Source organism: Anopheles cruzii, chromosome 2 (assembly GCF_943734635.1).
Source record: "Anopheles cruzii chromosome 2, idAnoCruzAS_RS32_06, whole genome shotgun sequence".
NCBI lineage: Eukaryota > Metazoa > Arthropoda > Insecta > Diptera > Culicidae > Anopheles > Anopheles cruzii.
In genome coordinates this window covers 30,700,658-30,722,493 of record NC_069144.1, presented here as the reverse complement: position 1 = coordinate 30,722,493, position 21,836 = coordinate 30,700,658, and the positions used below count along the sequence as shown (strand labels likewise).

Sequence of the window (21,836 nt, the reverse complement as noted above, 5' to 3'; positions counted from 1 at the left end):
ATGTCCTGAATGTTCATCTCAAGCGTGTCATCATCGGTGATGGCGCCACCATTGCCGCTCGATTCGAACTGAATGTCCGTTGTTTGAGGCGTACTGTGAGGACACTCCTCAGACCGATCTCCCATCGCTGGCTGATACGTTGGATGGTGATGGCGATGGTGCACATGGTGGTGGTGATGGTGGTGCAGATGGCTGTGATGGCTGTGTCGATGGTTTGCACTTCCGTGCACCCCGCCGCCGCCGTCCATGGTCACGTCCGCATCGACCGGCACCACCACTGGTGCACCGAGTAAACCACTCATATCGTAGATTATACTTTTCGGATTCAGCAGCAGCTGATCTTTGGTGTGCGATCCGATCTCACACAGTGCCAGCGGTTCCTGTGGATAACTGAGTGACTGTTTCTGCAACAGTTTCGTGTCGGAGTAACGGCGGAATGATTTGTTTGGTTCATGGTGGCCAATCTCATCTCCGCCGACTGCTCCTTGCGAAACAACATCCGCTCTCGCAAAGGATGTCAGCGAAGGGCCACTTCCAGCCAAGACCGTCGAGTGGCGGTGATAGACTTTACTCGGATACGGCGACGGTACGTGGCCAGCAGCCGTTATCGTGCCCTCAACCGGCGTCGAGGAAGGATCATTTAAAATATCACGATTCTCGAGGAATACGGCCGAATTCGCGTAACGTCCCACTCCGGTGCTGCCGGGTGCGACATTCGGTGAGCTACTTCTACTTCGCTCACTAGCAGTACTTAACTTAAACAAACCCAGTTCGGTCGCTTTTGCCGATGCGCCGCCAGCGGCCGTTGCTGTCGTGCTGTTGATCGAAATTTGTTCTCCAACTTGGGCGGATTGTAGCGGGTCCAACGCCAGCGAGTTGGAGGTGTTCGATGCGGTCGAGTAACGATGCTGACTGTTGGTGGCCCCTCCGGTAGCGATCCCATTGCCACCACCAGCTCCACTCCCATTGGCCTCACAAATGTTGTGCACCGAATCGTGAAACGGCATCGGCGTCAGACTGCCGCTGCCCTGCGGACAGGGTTTGAACGAAACCTGGCTGATGTCATCCAGCGTCCAGTCGCGATCGTACCCGATCGACGTGCTTTCGATGTTCGCCGCTATGATCTGGCCCTGGTGGTTGATCTGCAGCTCGCAGTGGTTTGCCCCGGATGACGACGACACCGTGCCGAGTGGTTGATCGCACGTCCGGCTCATTAGCTGACCGCTACTGCCGGCACCGCCTCCGGCCCCAGTCACGTTGTCGATCGCGTTTATGCCCATCGACCCGATCGCCTGCTGCGGGTACTGCTGGCCAGATGTGGCCGCCGTTCGCACTCTCCGGAACTGTGGCATCGGCGGTGACTGCGGTGGGTGAATCTTCTCGGGTGCATTTTGTATGAGCAGTATTCTAAAATAAGAGAGAATAAATATTATATTGATTGAGGTTTCTCGTTTCATGTTTAGTTTTACTTTTCTCTTGACGGCTTGACGGATAATTTTTCAAATAATTAATTGAAATTAAACTACAATCAGTACACTAGTAGCGAAGTTTGTGTTTTCCGTTGTAACTAAAACCAATTTCAAATTTTTATATAGTTTAATGTTGAAAGTCGAACAATACGTCGGCCATTTTATGCGGTAATCAGTTGAGACAGCTTGAGCTAGATGGTAAGAAGAACAACTCAAATATCACATGCCGGCTGAAGCATGCAAATGGAGTTGCCACCATTTTCAGTCAAGTTTAAATAATTGCGATCTATTTTGGTTTTTTCAAGTTTGGCCGAAGACAAGCGAAACATAAACATCATAATATACACTCACCTATTTCTAGCTCGCCAACGATTGCAGAGGCTCAAGTACTGCTTGCATTGGATGTACATGAACACGACGCCGCCGGTCAGTCCAACCGTCACCACGATCAGCTTCGTCCAGAAGGGCCACCCGATCTGACCACGCCGCACTTCCTCGGCGGCCCGCTCGATCAGCACGCACAGCGACCAGATGACGCAAAGGCCCGCCGCGCAGTGGAAGAGTACCGCGCAACACAGGCGCCGCCTCTCTACGCCAGACATGTCCAAGCTGCGCCACTGTACACGGAAGGAAGGAAAGACGGAAAAGTGTTTTAATCTGGACATCCGATGATTCAGTAAATACTACGACGCGCCCAATCTAATTCATTTCGATCGCTAACTAATGGCCGTTAATTCACGCTAGAGCAGCATATTTCCTCTTGAGGAAAACCATATCGACCAAGAACTGTCATCTGGTCGAGATTCAACCAATACTATACGTCGCAGCCATAATCTTTAAACTTTAACGGACCCCCTAGTCACTCATAGTAGATACAACAGTAAACGGAACACAATTTGTTCCGGAATCAAGCCATTCATTACTCACACAACCGCTAATCGACCCTGCGGTAAAAGACAAGGACTAGTTGGAGCGGTGTGAACTTGAACGCTTTAAAACCCGATCCAAATGTTGCACAAACTGAGAAACCGCACCAGTCTCTCAAAACCACATCAATCGTAGTGCAGGAAGCAGCATTGAGCAGCATTGGCGAAACACGCGGTCTATTGTGCCTCAACCCACCAACCCAGCATTGCACGGAGTGGAACTTGGTAACAACAGAACAAATCGACCACTGCGTGTCAAGGAACCATATTGCGGCCCCACATTAGGTGCGTGATTAGCTCCCTCCGAACAACCGGTGGTCGAGAATGCAACATAACACCAGGTTAAAAACAAAAACAATAGAGACCGGGGTAGCGTAAAGCATGATAAGCGAGATTCTCACAATTTTACCCGCAAAACCTTGCACGCAGCATAGCGATGACGATATACCAAGGCCTCGACGTCTGACCATCGAGTGTGGGAGGGCGTTCTGACAGCTTGACCTTTAGGCATCATCATGTTACGCTTTCGGGAGTTCGGGAGCACGAGATGATTTATTGGCGAGATAGACAGTACCAAAGCAATCCAAAGACTCAGCGTTCCAGTGTTCGTCCTTCGGAACCGCGTCCTTTTAACGTCCCGTACAAGAATAGAACAACACCCGGCGAAACGAGGCGAAACGAGGAGAGTGTTAAAAATGCATGAATTGTTAATCACGTCCATTCTCCGGACAGCGCGCGCCGGTCGGGAAAATCTCCGTTGCTCTGAACCGCGCGAAGAAGTGTTGCCAGCCACTTCTACGAAGAATGCTCCGGCGGCGGGTCTGCTTCTTGCGAGGAACCCTCTGGCCCCTTTTCTCTTTCCGTCTCAGCGCCCTCTAACCCCACTTGGTGGCCAAGTTTTTCGCAGCCGAGCGCGCTAGACTTCCGCGAGCCAGTAAATTGCCAATTTCTGAGTTTTTCCCAATTTTTTTGACCTAGTTTCTTCCAAAAGTGTACTCCACTTAGGTAGAGTAACCACATCCTCCAGCTTTACCCTTTTTAGGTCCTTGTTTTAGTGTCCGCGCGGGTTGCCACGTACAGAAGTGGAGCTCGGGAGCGAGTGGTAATGATCTGGAACGAATGTTGTTTGTTGGATGTGAAACTGTTGGGTCACCGTTGCCGTTGGTCTGCAGAGTTTACCAGTGCTCAAATGCTAGTTCCCCGACGGTGGGGGGAACCCTTCGCCTAGGGGAGACCAAAGCAAGCATCTAGAGCATTCATTATGCATCCACCATGCAGACCCTGCCTACGAAGTTCGTACGGGGTGGCGATCGAAATAGCTCTTGCAAAAGTAGGTCAATGTAACCCGGCTATTGCTCGGCCCATCCTGCGGCTTCCAGATTCTGAAGACCAACACGCCAACGCCATTTTGCATGCTAACACTTTCTGAAGGACGTACCGTTTTCCGCTTATTAGCACCAGACAAGTGAGCCGTACGGCTCTACCCGTCCACTGATATCAGTGCGCCATACTGGGGTGAAATTAGTCGGATAAGTGGATGATGGTCGGTCAATGGTCGCGCGCTCTTCCCTGCCCTGAGCCCTTCGAAGAATTACCTTCGCGCGCTCGTGTCATTCAACTGATCGATTGCAACATATCGTGGTGACTTCTTCGGATTGAAAAGCGGCACAAAAGACGGAATGGAAAACACATTGCGAAAGGTCCGCCCGGGCGATTATGAATTTCGCCAGGGAATCAGAATTCGGGAGAGCGCAAAAAAAGGAACTAACGGAACATTTGTTGCGCTGCGAACATTAACTAAAACCCGCGTGGGGTTCGGGCGGTTTGCAGACGCAGCGCAAAAGGATGAAGATAGAGGCCGAGGCTTGGCCGCCCCTGGGGTCCGGTTACGTGCACTTACCTCGTTGAATGGCTTGATTTTGGTGTGCATAATAAACGGGAACTTGCAGAGCTCGCAGGCGTTCGTTTCCGAGGCAGTCAGCCACTGCTGCAGGCATGTCTGGTGCACGAACTTTAGACTTCCGGAGCAGTAGCACGGCGTCAGCAGGGGGTTCAGCGTGTCGGATTCGCAGTGACAGATACGGCATATGTCGCCACTGCTCTGCGACACCTGACTGCTGGTGGAGCCATACCTAGAGGGGGTGATACAGAGACAGAGAGGCAAACAGAGAGAGAGTGAGTGAGCGAGGAGATGAAAATTGGAAAAACAAACCAGTAAACTCCATGACACATCTTCTATGCGGTAGCCGCAATCGCTGAAGGCAGAAGGGCAGCAGAAACAACGACTGACATCCACTTGACTACGTCCGTCGACAGATCCGTGAAAGATCTCGTCACGCCCTGTTAATCAGAATGTCCCGATGGCGCACAGGTTCAAAGTGTCACAAAAAAGAACCCGAGAAGAAACCCAGAGTTGTTTTGAAGTTCGAAGCCAGCTCGGTCATGGCCGATACATGGCGCATAATTTTCATAGTGCACCTAAACTGTGGCACAGCGAAGCGGCATCCCTTGAAGAGCTGAACACAAATATGGCTACCATTGAAGGGCTTCCCCAGTTTTGTCAATATAATGCCAAGGAGTAGCGGACAAGTAGCAGTTCGGGGTGGTGGTGACCGGTACAAAATAGCTTTTTATAATATTATCGTAATGTAATGTTATTAAAATATGATGTTTGGCTGAATCAGTGATTAAATGAATGGAAAATATGTAAAAAACAGACAGTGCAACGTGGAAAAGGTTTCTAAGGACCAGGCAGACTTCGTTCCACTCAATTTTGGGAATCACCCGAACAAAATGGTAACTCAGTTTCTCCATACTGAGAAGAAAAATTTCACGGCGAATTGTTTTCTCGCCAAGGGGCAGAAAGAGAACGCGACAGTGAGCAGTATTTTCTCTCTCTGTCACGCTAATATAGCGTCCAGTCCGCCACTCAAACTGTTAGAAAATTTTTCAACAGTTCTTGCCGAAGCGTCCAAGATACGACGTGTAAACAAATCGACATCGGATCATCGTCGTAATAAAAGTGTTTAAAAGTGAATTTTAAGCTGTTGCTTATCTCGGTAAGTAAATTTAAGCATCGGGAAGCATTTCTCGATAAGTATTTACTTTTAAATAATGAAAGTGCACCGCATTTGTTTACATTTTTAGCCGAGCAGTGTCATCGTGCCATTGGATGCCAGCGACGCAGCGACGCAGCGAAGCCAGCGAACGATGCAATGACGATACAGCGGATACATGAAATGCTGCGGCGTAGTGCTTAATATACACGTAGAGCGTAGTGAAAAGTGTATGGTGGAAGCCAAAAAGTTAAATAATTGTAGAAAAATTGTATTTTGTGATACTAATAAATACAACTGTTTGTTTACATCAGTTCACAAGTGACAGCTTAATGAGGGGAAATGAATTGAGAGAAAGAAAAATAAAAATATAGGGGAAATTTCTCCACCCAGGCGCTCACGGCGGGCCCTCAATTTTAGGGCTGTAAGGGCCCGTTTAGTCCTATAACTGTACGATGACGTCACTTATAGCCCTAAAACGGCCATAGTGAGAGGGACTCTCAAAAGTTGAAATTCTGCGATTAAAAAAATGAAAAATTGAGTGAATTTTTCGTTCGGGCATACAGACGTTTACTTATGATGAGTGGAATCGTCGAATGAACGAATGAACTAACATCGTCGTCGATCGATTTGAAATCGATAAAAATGTGCGGCGATAGAGCAATGTTTTTGAGCCAAATTAAGTTTATGTGTAAATTATTCGTCGTGTGAACATTAGTGAGCCGCATTCTTCAACAATTAATCATATTTTTATCTCGATTTTCAGTCGAATTCCGGCTAAGTTTACTTCAACAGTTGCTTGGCACGCCATCCGTATTTTGGAATTTTATTGCGACGTTCCGCTGCGGATGTGTTTGAAGTACAATTGACATTCGGACGCAATTAGCGTTTTGTGTTTAAGAGGATTCGACGCTTCATGGAATATATACGAGGTGTGTTCAAAAAGTAATGATAATTTTGCATTATAATTTTGCACGTGGGCTACATAAGTCCGATTTTCGATTTTTTGTGGCGATAAGTTACTACACATATCAGTGATTTATGTTTGTTTATGTTTATGTTTATGTTTATGTTATGTTTATGTTACAGTTCGGCCATTTTCAGTAATCGGTCAATTTTTGACAGCTAATTAGCTTGGACAAGATTTGACTCATCTTCGATGCCGTCTTTATCGCCTAAATCGTATCGTGGCGTCGTCCTTTCATGCCTCCTTTTGCTTTCCTGAACATGAAAAAGTCATAGGAGGCCAGATCTACAGAATACGGTGGCTTTGGTATCATTAAAGTTTTTATTTGGTCAAAAATTCGCGCAGAAACCACGACGTGTGAGCAGGGGCGCGACAGCCAATTTTGGGTTTCCCACAAATCCGGACATTTGTGACGGATTGCTTCGGGCGAATTTCGCATAACTTGCAGGAAACATTTTTTATTGATTTGGCAACAACTCATGATGCAACACGACCCTGCAATCGAAGAAAACTGCAAGCAAAACTGTTCACAATCGACCAAAGTAGGCTTTTCGACGTTCACATCTTCTCGGCCCACTGAGAAAAATTTGAAACACCAATAAGCACTGCTTTTGGTCTTAATAGCTTAATAGATTGTACCATAAGCCACAGTCAACAAATCGATTGCTTCCAATCGAATATTTTCGTTTTTCACACAAAATTTTATAAAGATTCTTTGCCATCCATTTTTCGGAAGAGACAAAAATCGAAGATGAGTCAAATCCAAGCTAAACAAATGTAAAAAATTGACCGATTACTCAAAATGGCCGAACTGTTCACTATAAATCACTGACATGTGTAGTAACTTATCGCCACAAAAAAATCGAAAATCGGACTTATGTAGCCCGCGTAAATGCAAAATTATCATTACTTTTTGAACACACCTCGTATTTTGTTGATGCTCCAGATCAATCACCATGCAATAACATGTGAATTACCCATTAACTTTAACACGGAAGTGCTTATCTGGAAGGTGATTTGAAAGTAGAAAATTGTGCTAAACATTAAGTTTACGATTTCACTAATCGGATGGAAAGTTGTAAAAGTTTTAAAAAAGCCAAACAGACAAAAATTCCAATGCTGTTTTTGCCATGTAAGCTGATTCTGTATCTCTAAAAAGGTCAGATGAATTTGGCCGTTGGCAGTAACATTTACTACCTCATAAATCTACTCATAGACAAATCAATTTTAAATTCAATTTCCAAAATCTTAATAAATAAGAATAAAGAGATATATGAAGCAAAAACAAATGATTAAAAACTAAAAGTAGTTAAAGAAATATTATGTTTTAGTTCTAATAATAGGTCAGTCTAACGATCGAAACGTCATCTAGCACTAACAACAGAACGGTGAAGTAAACAAGTTAAGACGCGAGCAAAGTGCAATCTATTGTTTGTTCTATACTCGTTTGCCAAACCACACACACAGCTAGACGCTCATAAATCATCACTGAAGCGATGTCCTTTCCGATGAACTAGAAACTGTCAGAGGAGCTTTTGAAGCCCTACAGTAACGATAAAGCCTCCACCTTCCTTCGGTCCATAATTATCCTCGTGGTTTCCATCTAATTGCCTTTCCCGATGCAGAATATGACCATGACATCGGATGACCTCGTTCTGGCATCATCATGAGACACGACATTGTATAGTTTAATTCTGCGCCACGCAAACCAAATGGGCGGTTCACAGTGCTCAGTGCTGGGAATTGTGTGTAGAATATGATGGAAAAGACGGATAATAATAGAAACTCGGTTCCAATCGCAGTAGAAGAACCAGGAATTAGCCTGCTTCACTTACGCACGCGACACGCTTCAACAATATGCCAACATTCAACAATCTATCTATCGATCACAACAAATCGCCAGCGTGTTTGACGGCCAGGCAAGCAAACGGAAGAAATAACCCGTGATTACTACGTGACAGCGAGGAATGGAAAGATTATTTTCTAGCAATGACGTAACGTGTCGCCCAGACCTGGGCAGGGCACCGTTGCGCTGGCCGTCTAAATTTGGATGCAAAAAAAATCCTAAATTCCGAGGACCACAACATACTGATAAGATACGCACACTGCAAACCAGGTCAAGGGGATTATGAACGACAAGGGGGATATGAAGGATGATTTCCATAAATTGCAGAAGTTTTTTTTACTTAAAGGTGTATTAAGGCAATTCCAGGTTGTTTGGAACTGCACACATAAGAATGTTATTAGAATGTTCTAGCAAACCGTGCGATCAGCTTTCCGGTATTGGAGCAGACATGGGACGATGAGATAATGCTGATTAGTACGGGGCATCATCGAACGACAGTTTTCTGTAGAGAGGTCCCATTTAATGGGTCAACAAGCCGCGAACCGATAAGCTGATCACACTGATCTTACACCACAATCAGTATGCTAGAGGTTGACGCACACGATTGAATCGAGGAATCGAGGAAAGGATGAGGACTTTGACTGTAAACCGAGAGATAATTTACGCTCCTAGAACCACGATGCACTTTCCGTGGTGTTATGCTGAGCGATAAGACCCGACCGACCGGCCAGTTAGCATATAATGTCTGCTCCGCCCCAGCCCAATGTTTGTGTTTTCATTAGACCACTCGATGCGGACTGGCGGCTTGCGAGGGATACGACTTCCACCACCATAACTCCAACGGAAACGGAGTGTTAGTTAGTGTCGTCGTCCACAAATCGGACGCATTTTTCACCTTTTTGAAGCTTGCGGTCAGCCTGCGAAATGTGGCCGTTCCAGTAATCGTTGCAAAAGCTCAATTCTCGAAAGTCCCGTGGAAGCAAGAAGAGTCACGGCGCCAGTGAGGGCGGCAAGCTTTCGCAACTCTCGTCTGGTGATTAGTCCTGCGTTGCGGTCAATGTGTCCGACGACATCGGCTCAGCATCAGCATCATCACCATCATCACCATCGGCCGCAACCTAGTGCTAGAAAACCGGCCAAGAAACCGGTTATCCGGTGCGGTGCCGCAATCCGGGGATCAGAAAATAGCAAAATTGCGTATCTCACGTGCCAAATGGGCGAATGGGTCGCGAACGGGTGCCTCAAATGGACACACGTCGCCGTACAGTTTTTGCCTCACTCGCCACGGTCAGATCTTACAGCAAATAAAATATATCTTTGCCGTCACAAATAGTGCTGCTGGCCGATTCGTCGGTTGACCGCGTTACCGCGAGTGCATCGGGACGCGGTACGCAGCGCGCTTCATTTGAAATTCACTTAACACTCCTAACACATCGTTCAATAAGTCCCGAGACTAACTATGAAAACAACATTTTATCGGCAAAATTCTTTATTAGTCATCAACATAATCTTCTTAAAGTGTAATACAATCATTCCAACGCTTCTCTAACTTTTCAATGCCATGTTTGTAGAACGATTTGTCTTTTGACTCAAAATGAGCCTCAGTAGCAGCGATCACCTCCTCATTCGAGCCAAATCTTTTTCCCTGGAACATCTTTTCGAGATCCGCTAAGAGCCAGTAGTCGCTGGGGGCCAGATCCAGCGAGTACGGAGGATGAGGAAGCAGTTGGAAGCCTAATTTGTTGAATTTGGTCATCGTTTTGATTGAATTGTGCCATGGTGGCTTTTGTTCCAATGTGCACAAACGCGGCACCCATTCGAAAAAAACCTTTTTCATATCCAATTTTTGGTGCAAAATAGTAAATGCACCACCAGTTGATTGTTCATCATCTTAGCTATCTCGTGCACTTTCATTTTGCGGTCACCCATCACGATTTTCAATACTTGCTTGATGTTTTCGGGAGTTACTGCCTCATTTGGCCGCTCCGAACGTTCCGCATCATTTTTATCAGCACGACCGCATAGAAGTCAGCATACCTCCGAAAAATGGTTGGTTTCGACGGAATAGAGTCCGGATAACGTTTTTCAAGCCATTGCTGAGCTTCAACAGTGTTTTTTCCCCATTAGAAAACAATGTTTTATCAACACACGAAACTCGTTTTGGTCCATTTTTTCAGGATTGCAAAAGTAGCGTCACTTTAACCACTGTAGCTTTCTTGGTTATGCTTCGAATTACACCAAATTTTGACACACCTCATCTGAAGGTTGGTACTTCCGAACGTCGGTATATAAATGGCATTATTAGTGCCATTTCTACGCTAGTCTCGGGACTTATTGAACGATGTGTTACGTGAAGCACGCGGTGACAACCGCGCAACTTATTGGTCACCCGGTCTCTCTGACCAACGAACCGCAGGAACCTGTTCTTACACTCTCTGCTGCCCCACCAGGAGTCAAACTCCTATCTTGATTCCAATCTCGTTCTGACGACGCGTTTACAGGTTCCGCTGCGCAGATGCTTTTAACTTAATCACACCCAACCAAAAACACGTCCCTGGACGTGTATTCTCTGTTTCCAATATTACTTCGAAATTTATTTGCTCGTTCTGATCGTTTCACTACTTTGACTTAAATTTACGTTTTAATTCGATTGAGTTGCAACATTGAAACTATTCTTTGCCTGATAATCGCTTTCTGGATTGGAACAATCGGAAAATATTTTCTGATTTTTGTATGTCCTTGGGTATTCATTAAGTTTTGCAGTTCGATTTGTTATGTTGGTACACTCTTCATATGAACGTTTCATTTGAATCGGTCCCTTCATTCTTTGTTCAAAAACCATTTAGTATCGACGTGTCACAATATTTTCTGACAAATTAATTTTTATTTTTAGAAGGTTTACAAGCAAAGGAAAATTATGAACGAATGTTGAAATTGTAGAAGGACTTTTCATCTTTATTTAGGGGGTTAAAAGGGAGGTTTCTGAGTTTAAACATGGTCGTAGTAGCCTTCAAGACGATCCATGACAAAAACGCCCAAATTAGACACAACACCTGAAATCGTAGAAAAAATACAGGATATCGTATTGGAAAATCATCGAATCACTGAACGAGATTTAGTATAAGGCCTAGCCATCCCATTGAGCACTATAACCAATATTTTGAGTGAAGTATTGGGTTTCAGAAAGCTGTTTGCAGCATGGGTGCCGCATTTGCTAAATATGGAACGAAAACGCATTTGAATGCAACTTTCACGGTAACATTTAGAGTGTTTTCGATAGGATAAAGATCACTATGGATGAGACTTGGATCGATCAGCATGATCCTAAATCAAAACAAGAGACTAAGGAGTGGTGTGAACCTGGTTCTTCGGTTCCGAAACAAGTTCGTGCCCAGAAACCGCACAAGAAGGTGTTCTTATCGACCCGCAAAACTTAATGAACACACTAGTAATTAGAGACACTGATCAAATATGCGCCGTTTTGTTTCTTGACTGGACCTTTTGAAGCTAATTTCAAGGTGCCTCGTCAACGGCAACAGTTGACATTTGCACATCTTTCTCGAGGACAAGGGTTCTACTCAGAAGAAACTGAAACACTTTAGAAACTGATTCTAGATGTTTGGCAAATTAATGTTAACTACTAGAAACATCAGGCTAAAAGCTGAACTCATATTCGCTGTTAACCGTGTGTGCCGTAGAATGAAACAGGAAGTGACATGAGCAGGTTGATAGAGTTCCATTCGGGTTGATTCGGGTTGAAAATTCCGTTTAATTGTTGTATTAACCCAAAATTGAGTTTTCTACATCAGCTGGTTCATGTAAAACGATCGAATACAGAAATAGCATTTCCCGATTTGATGGAACTTGATCGCAAATAATTTCGATTATTCCATTTGATTGATTGTTGCGATTAGTGAGATATTAAAGTGATTACTTCTTCTTCTTCTTCTTCTTCTTCTTTTGGCGCTACAACCGCTGAGCAGTCTTGACCTGGCACCAGAGACAATGTTAATCTCTGGTGCTCTTCTGTAACATTTAATTTTTACGGACGGGATTGTTAGCCCCGCGATTACTACCGAAAGTGATTACTACCAAAACTCATTTCCTTCTCATGTGACACTTCGAAGAGGACTGATAAAACGAAGATAATTTAGTTTAACTTGTTTGTAGAGTTCATTGCCAAATTTAGCAAGTGTTTCACACACCCCAAGGTGAACAGTAACCAAAAAAAAAAGAGAAGACAACAAGCTGCTAAATTATGAACTAATGTGTGAATGAGAAACAATGCTCCAACGCATACGTGTCATGCGTGGCATATCGGCAACGACGTCGTGGTGACCGTCACATGATTTGTTTACGAAATGCGACCGAAAGGTGTTTGGTCTGCGACCATCGCGCGCCCCACCATCGACAGGTGGGGAATCTGCTGAAACGGTTTGAAATCAATTCAAACCACGCCGTTAGTAACCGGAAGGAAACTTTTCCTTCCCTTCGCCGGGGAGAACGATTAAGAGGCCCGGTTGCGTAAACCGAATCGGACGAACGGTGCACATCCGTCGTCGTGAAGTGAGCCAAGCACACGCCATGCCATGGGTTCCAATCCGTTTACTGCATACTCTATGTGCACGGAATGCTAAACTTTGTTGACGGCGATTTGTTGGTGCTAATTTATTTCGACGGCCAAACCGTCGGCAGTGAATCTGTCATATTTCACGGCCCCACGGAAATAAGGATTCCGGTAAAAGTGCGTTTTTTCAAAGGTAACTTTGGTTTGCTGCCTAATGTCTCTAGCTAATTGGCATCTAATGCAATCCAGTGTTTGGGCTGTTTAAAGTTATTGGTGACTCAAAAGGTGAGGTTTTCTTTATCCAAATCATGATACCAGCGAATCCACGAATTGTCAGAAGAAAACCCATAATCCCTGGGGTGTCCCTCGTTCCGGAGTGGATCTGCTGAAAAGTGGTGCATTTGAGTGAGGCAATCCCCAACGGCGATGCTGCACCATAGGCCGGCCGCGACCATATTGCGAGTGCGCGCCCGAAAGCGGATTTCCATAAAGCAGCAGGATTTCACCGGGTGACACCGTGAGGAGGTGTTTCCCGAAACGGACCCCTCCGGGCGGAGGGCGGCTTTGGCCACACATATAATACCCACACCACACGGCGGCGTTGAATCGATAAAATTGCTGCTGCTCCGGGTCCGACTTTTTTATTTGCTCTTTATGCCAAACCCGGATCATTTCCGAGAGCCTGCCGCCCAGAAGGATGCCACTGGCCACTTGGTGGTGGTGGTGGCGATGAAAGTACAGACCGACCGGCTTTGAACGTGTGTCTCCACTATGACCCAATTTATGGTTCGAAGCACAAAAAACAAAAAGCCCCAAACGGCCCGGGTTTTTGTATCGATTGCTGTAAAAATTGTGAAACGCCGGTCCGTTTGAAATCCAAAAAACGATCACGGCGATCTGTGCTGCGGCACGAAAAGCGAAATAATACAGTGGAAAAGGTAAAAAAAATCTAAATTGCCCCACTTATTTGAATTTGCGCATTTATCGCGTCCTAAACGCAAATGATCAAAACACCAAATGTGGTGTTTATATCAGGTACTTGAATTGAAACGTACGATTTTACACAAGATGGCGTTACTCACTACTTACATACTACATATCCACTACATGTCGAGGTTTGATCCTGATAGAGTGATTTTGCGGGGAGTACTTTTCCATTACTTCTTGCACGGCAGCAAAAGGGGTTCTTGTACCAAATCGTCACTGGTGATGAAAAGGGTAGTTATTACAAGAGCCCTAAACCCAAATAGGTCTGGATACAGTTTGGTGAACCATGTCACCGCAACCAAAGCGAAATATTCATTGCGCAACGGTTATACTGTGCATATGGTGGGATATGAAAGGTGTGGTATACTTTGAGCTTTTAAAACCTAATTAATCTATTGATGAACAATCCCATCGACGACAATTAATGCGTTTGAAGCAAAGCTTTGGTCATAAAACGACAAGAACTGAATAAAAAACATGGAAAGCTGATTTTTCAACATGACATCGCTCGAACTCAAATCGCAAAACCGGTCAAAACATATCTCAAAAATGTCCGATGGGAACTGTTAGCCCACCCCGCTGTGTTCTCCAGATGTTGCTCTTTCGGAATAGTATTTGTTCCGTTGCATGAGTAACGATTCGGCAACACAGGGGTTAACTTATTATAAAAGTATTGCAAAAAAGGGTCTCTGAGGGGATCGCTCCTAAATATAAGAAGTTCTATCGACACGGAATCGAGGAACTACCTAAAAGATGGCAGAAAGTAGTGGCTAGCGGTGGCCAATATTTTAAAGAACAAAACAAATCCTCGTTAAACAAAATAAATCGTTTTTGTTGGGCCAAAAAATCGTAAATTTCAATTCAAGTACCTGATAGAACATTCTAGGCCCGATTCGTGCGATATGAGAAACCAAGTTCTATCGGTGTTTTTGCTGTGTAAGCACCCTCCCTTCGGCAGGTGTCAAGTTCTGTGTCAAGTGACCCACTTGATGTTGCCTTAAAAAGTGCGCCCCAAGTCCATTGATACCGGAAACACCCTCCTGCTGCTGCCGGGTGCGTCAGAACGTTAACTGATGACATGTTGCTATTAATGCTATGCGCCCCCGCTATCGTCACATGCTATCGATCGTCAGAATACTAAATACAGGTTGTTAAAAATGGAAAATAGTTTGCTTCTTCATTTCGTCACCATCAGGCGGGCGGATGTTTCACCCCACGGAATCATTTTCCCGATTGTCGATCGATGGTCCTAGACGACCTTTGACATTAGTGAAAACGGAAGTGTGCCGATGAAAACCGCACTTCCAAGTGTTTCGTGAAACCATTTACGGCCAATGCCATCGATCGCCGACGAAATTAAATGAGTGTCGCCGAGACCGAGAAACCAATTTTTATTGTTCCCGTTGTGGGTTGTCGCGTATACGAAAACTCCTGCACGCACACGCGCACGCTTCCGCCAGTGCGTGCGTGCTGTCAAACCAATGTCAATACATTAACCTTTGAAATATAAATAAGCCGCTGTCACCAATCGCCTGTGTCTAGGCCGCGGAGACTCATCGGTGACCACAACTTCGTGCCGCACTAAAAGTTGTACCGAGTTAGGTGCCGATCCGATGTGTCGCGCCGCAACATGGAAACCACATTACCACACGGAACCATATTTCATTCATGCAATCCTTTCTCGGATTTCCACGATGTGTTTTCCGATCCGCCCGATCGTGTTTAAATAAATGAACTGCGCTTTCATGTGTGATGTGTCGAACAGCCGTCAGTGGCCCGGCACGTTAAACTTTCTCACCGTAGCTTTCCTGTTGCTTTGGTGTTCTATCACATTCTACCACCCTGGAAACAATCCTAAAAACTGCAACTGCAATTACTGTCTTGCATTTCACGAACGACGGACGGCATCGGCTAGAAGGCATCAACACAAAACGAACATCAACAAAACGCGCGGTGACATTTTCGTCGGTTGTCGCAATCTTAACCTTGCATTTTCAAGGCTCAACCCCTGTGTTTGAACACGAACCGTCACCACAAACAACATTTGTCACCCGTGCCCAGGCAACCAGGGGAAAGCAATATGGCCGACTAACCCTCTTTTCAGCAGCCAACCAACAGCACAGCAACCACGGGCGAGAGTAGGAACGAAGGAATGACGCACTTTCATGGGAACGTCACGGATTGGCACCTCTTCGTTAGTTCTCCGGTTGGCTGAAGTTAGCAAAACTCCAGAGTCTCATGTTCTCACGGAAAACGGGCACGACACTTGGAAAACCTGGCGCTCTTTGTCCATCCATCAGACGTTCCATTGAAATTGAAACTAGTGCTGGCGCTAATAGACGACCCTGAAGCATAAATGGCCAGCATGATTAGCACACAATGGCTCATTATTGTTTCATTTACTCTGATTCTTATGGCCCACGTAGCGTCAGGATATCATTAGCTCTTTTCATTAATATTATGTGTTATAAACCTGGTCCAGTCTAGACGTTGGCAGTGCGTGGAAAACTGAGGGTTCACTTCACTAATGCGCCCGCCCGACACCATCATTCGTCGGCGAGATAAGTGCAACATATCGAAACCGGGTTCCGCGCTTACCTTTCACGGTCAACCACTGGGCGCATCGCGCCACGACGGCCGTGCCGTGAGAGGAATTTTAATACAGCCAGACGGGGGTTTCGACGGTACAAAGCAGCGGCAAAGCGATAAGTCCCACGCTTCCGGAAGCTTTTGGGGCCCTCCGACAGACCACCGGCCAGCGCTGCTTGAAGGTCACAAAGGACCCCCCGTTCCTGAACAAGGTTCGCGCTCCAACCGCGTTGTAAAACACACAAGGCAAGAACTGTGAAGAATTCAATGCCAGCCCATTTTGACGCAGTGGAAAACCCGCATAGCCTCCGTCGTCGTGTTGGCAAGAGCGCTGGCGATTGATCTCGCCATAAGCGAAGCAGAAACATACGACATATAATGAAGCACATATCACGGCGCAAAGCATAATATGGCACCAGTTCGGACCGGAAATTGTCAAGGTAATTGGAAGAAACAGTTAATTCCAAAGCCAAAAATCCGAACGCCCAGGGGCAATTTGAATCAGCTGCTACTGATTGCGTTATTTTATGTGTTCACCTTGCCTTGTATTTAAAAAAAAAAGCAGATAAAGATAAACATTTAATTCAAATGTTCAACATTCATTCTGTGGCTTAAATGCTCTATTTTGAACTAGTTCAGTGGCTTACAGTTTACAATGGTTTCGTCGACCCGTTTCGGTTATTTTTGATGTTAAAGCCTAGACAGACACGTCATCGAAAGTGTTGATAAAATCACAGATATAATTAAAATTGATCGGTAAATTAGTAGTCAGAGCATCGGTCAGGAGCTGAAGATTAACTATCCAATAGTTTTAAGTCATCTGCGAAAAGCTGGATTTACAAAGAAGCTCGATGGGCGTCACTCTATTCACACCAAAAAACATTATGGATCGAATGGCCATCTGCGTAATTTTGGCCAAACGGAATGAAATCGAACCATTTCTTAAACGGATGGTTATTAGGGATGAGAAATGGGATACATACGGCAATCCTGTTTGAAAATGATCATGGTCTAAGCATGGTGCAGCAGCTTAACCGGTGGTCAAACCCGGACTAACGGCCAGGAATGTTCTACTGGGTATATGGTCGGATTCGAAAGGAACCTTTTATTATGAGTTGCTTCCGTGTAGTCAAACACTAAATTCAAATCCCTACTGTCAATAACTGCATCGTTGGAAGCTAGCAATTGACCAGAAACGGCAAGAATCGGCCAACAGAAGAGATGTTATGTTCCATCAGGACAACGAAATGTCACGCACGACTTTAGTGACCTGCCAGAAAGTCCGAGAGCTTGGTTGATAAGTTTTAGTGCATCCAGCGTATAGTCCAGACCTTGCACAAAGCGATTGACACCTTTTTCGCGCATTACAAAATTTTCAGAGTGGTGAAAACCTGAGATCAAAAAAGGTTTGTGAAAATGGATTGCTCGAGTTTTTTGCCAATAACGAGCAAGCCTTCTACAAAAGAGGCATTTTGAATTTAAAAAAAGGCAACAATTTTTTCAACAAATTGGTGCATATTTGACGTAAATTGGACTATTGAAAACCTGTTAAATACAGTTTTGAATTTCACCGAAAAGCCAACCCAATATATTAGGTGCTTTAGCCTTACCAATCTTATCTCATCTTTTATAAAATTTCAAAAGTGCTCTCAAACCAAAATACAAATTAGTATTATTTACTCTCAAAAACCGTAAAACTACTATAGAACTATGTGTATACTATGTATGTAGATGCAGAAAATGATTAATACCAAAAGCCAATCAATAAAAATTAACTGCTGAACTCCGCCCGACCTACTTCTTAATCTACCAGATTAACCAATCTTAGCTATGCTGAAACCAAAAACCATGGGTAAAGTCGCCGCGTTTGGGTTGTATTTCAAACTTGTTTTTTAAGTCATTGCTTATTAGCCATTTCAATTCACCAATTATGTTTTTTTTATGATATTGTAGGTAGTTTTGAAATTCCAGCGGAGTAGAATTCTGTGGTTTTCCGTCGAAAAACGTTTCCAAATCATTCTCGCAAACCGGTTTTTCCTCAAACCTTCCACTCACTAGCCATTAACTTTCTCGGGCATTGTTATAAATACGTGGTATGATCAAACATTTTCGCGACATTTGAATTTCCGCGGGCTACGTATATTCGATTTTCGATTTTTTGTGGCGTTAGGTTACTACACATGTCAGTGACTTATGGTGAAAAGCTCGGCCGTTTTTAGTAATCAGTAAATTTTTGACACCTTTTATTCTGAAACAAGATTTGGCTCATCGGCGATGGCGTCTTCATCACCTAAATTGCATCGTAGCGTCGTCCTTTCATGCCCTTCATCAGTTTCTGCAACAAGAAAAAGTCACAGGGGGCCAGATCTGTAGAATACGGTAGCTTTGGCATCATTAGTGTGTTGTTTCGGGCAATAATTCGCGCAGGAACCACGATGTGTGAGCAGGGGCGCTACAGCCAATTTTGGGTTTCCCACAAATTCGGGAGTTTGTGACGGATTGCTTCGGGCAAATTGCGCATAACTTGCAGGAAACATTCTTCATTTATCTTTCTATCTTTTGGCAACAACTCATGATGCACCACGACCCTGCAATCGAAGAAAACTGTAAGCAAAACCATTCACATTCGACCAAACTTGGTTTTTCGACGTTCACATCTTCTCGGCCCTCGGAAAAAATGTTGAAACACCGATAAGCGCTGCTTTTGGTCTTAAGAGCTTCACCATAAGCCACAGTCAACATTTCGATTGCGTCCGCGCCCTTAATTTCTAATTTCTAATTTCTTTGTCACACAAAATTTGATAAAGATTCTTTGCCATACATATTTTACAACAAACAAAAATTGCCGATGAGCCGAATCTTGCCCAAGCAAAACAGCTGTCAAAAATTGACTGATTACTAAAAACGGCCGAGCTTTTCACCATAAGTCACTGACATGTGTAGCAACCTAACGCCACAAAAAATCGGATAAACGTAGCCCGCGAAAATTTTTGATTACACCACGTATATTGAGTTAGATTGAAAATGATTTCCTTTATTGCTCCTCGAAACTTACTGGTAAAACTGCTAAAAAATCACTTTGCCAGCCAGCAACGACATAATGGTAGTCGCTCATAATAAACCAGTCCTTACAAATTCTACCATTCGCATCACACTATCTTAGTTCGGTTCGGTGGCGTTTTTAAAGAATATGCTCTGTCGGAGTTCCACAATCACTTACAGTATCCGAACCATTAACTTTACAAAAATATCTCTAAAGGTTTCATGGTTCATTGCCTTGAATTTTTGCCATTTTAGAACTGATACAATTATCGGGAACCTATCAGACGACTTGGCCCCAACTTGGCAAAATGGCATCGGCAACATCGGCGGCAACATGACGATCAACGCTATCCTAATAAATTAAAATACTTCTCACATCAGCTAGTGCAAACTTTTTACGTGCTAAGTATCACATGGTTCAAAAAGTCCCGGGACTACCATAGAAATGGCGCTAATAATGCCATTCATATACCAGGGTTCGGAAGTACCAACCTTCAGATGAGCTGTGTCAAAATTTGATGTAATTCGAAGCATAACCAAGAAAGCTATAGTGGTTAAAGTGACGCTACTTTTGCAATCCTGAAAAACGTTATCCGGACTCTACTTCGTCAAAACCAACCATTTTTCGGAGGTTTGCTGACTTCTATGCGGTCGTGCTGATACAAATGATGCGGAACGTTCGGGTCGGCCAAATGAGGCAGTAACTCCCGAAAACATCAAGCAAGTATTGAAAATCGTGATGGAAGACAAAAAATGAAAGTGCACGAGATAGCTAGGATGATGAACAATCAACTGGTAGTGCATTTACTATTTTGCACCAAAAATTGGATATGAAAAAGAGTTTTTCCACATGGGTGCCGCGTTTGCGCACATTGGAACAAAAGCCACCATGGCACAATTCAATTGAAACGATGATTAACTTCAACGAATTAGGCTTTCAACTGCTTCCTCATCCTCCGTACTCGCCTAGCGACTACTGGCTCTTTACGGATCTCAAAAAGATGCTCCAGGGAAAAAGATATGGCTCGAATGAGGAGGTGATCGCTGCTACTGAGGGTCATTTTGAGTCAAAAGACAAACCGTTCTACAAACATGGAATTGAAAAGTTAGAGAAGTGTGGAAAGATTGTATTACACTTTAAGGAGATTATGTTGATGAATAATAAAGAATTTTGCCGATAAAATGTTGTTTTCATAGTTAGTCCCGGGACTTTTTGAACGATGTGATATAGATGTATTACAGCACCAAGTGTTGCAACAAATATTCGATTTGTTTTCTATTTTACTACCACCGGCGGTGGTGGAAACGGGCAAAAAGAAGAGTACACCGTCGATATTGACTCCAGCACGGCAAGCTGAACCAAACATTTACCGACAATTAGCACATCGGACAAATTGTCTTTGCTAACCGTTTATGAGCCGCACGAACACTGCACTTGACCTTTCACTCGTGTCACTTGACCTGCCCGAGCATAAAACTCTCGCCCTCACCCGAAACCTCGTTTTCGGCACCCCCTTCGACGTTCGGTCGGCGCGATTGCCTCAGGACGATAAATGATCCGTCAGTCCACAGCCCCTTGTCAGAGCAATCAAGAAAAGCTCTGCCCCTCAGCACGCGGCCGCAGCCCGATGACCGTTTCGATGGCCATGGAGTGTGGTGGAGGGCTACACGCGCCCAACACTGCAAGTTGCAAGGGCTTTGACCTCCAACAAAAACGCGCGCACCTTCGCTAAAACCGCGATCCCCATTTTCTGCGGCCATTCTTCGCCATCGGCTCCGCTCTCCGTGGGCATGGGCACGAAAGAAAAGAGTTGGGCTAGAAATCATGTCTCAGTTCCGAGGCACTCCGGCTGTCGGAACGGTGTGAAAGCAAACAGTGAACGCGCCGCCGCCGCCACCGACAGCCTTGACCTTGGCCGAGAGCCAATTGACGGGTAACTTCACTGGTCGACAATTTCACCGGAACGCTGCACTAATGCACATTACAACGGTGGCACTTTATGAGGTCAGGATTTGGTTCTTAATTGTAGCCAGTGTTGTAATGTACAAACTGGATTGCCTTTGTCCGCTGGTGGCGTGCAAAGATGCTTTTCACTTTTGCGCCCACAAATAGGCGGCGGTCCGGAAGTGCAGGGAAACGCCAAACAGAAGGCCGAAAACCGGGACCGGGCACCGGAGAGCGATGCTCGAGCAAAGTCCGTGGCAAGTTTAGTGGCTCGGTTTTAACCGGCAGCGGCAGCCAGCTACGGTACGGCCGCCGTTTCCCCCCCGCCTCTCACCACAGAGTGGCCTCGGGTGGTACGCCAAGAGGGGCTCTCAGGTGAAACCGCCGCTGAAGTGAAGACCGCGCGAAAGTGGCAGCTAAAATCGGTGCATTATTTGAAATC

At 44.9% G+C, this 21,836-nt stretch overlaps 1 protein-coding gene across 1 annotated transcript in view; it reads right to left on the bottom strand.

The window, feature by feature from the left end:
- Positions 1-2: 2 nt before the first annotated feature.
- The window catches only part of LOC128278861 (uncharacterized), a gene marked incomplete at its 3' end in the record, with an annotated part of 28,640 nt that continues 6,806 nt past the window's right edge, over positions 3-21,836 (bottom strand). The window contains exons 2-4 of the mRNA XM_053017587.1: positions 4,296-4,527; positions 1,821-2,086; positions 3-1,407 (exon numbers count right to left, since the gene is read on the bottom strand). Coding sequence (XP_052873547.1) covers positions 3-1,407; positions 1,821-2,086; positions 4,296-4,527 — 1,903 coding nt within the window. The remainder of the gene's footprint in view (positions 1,408-1,820; positions 2,087-4,295; positions 4,528-21,836) is intronic.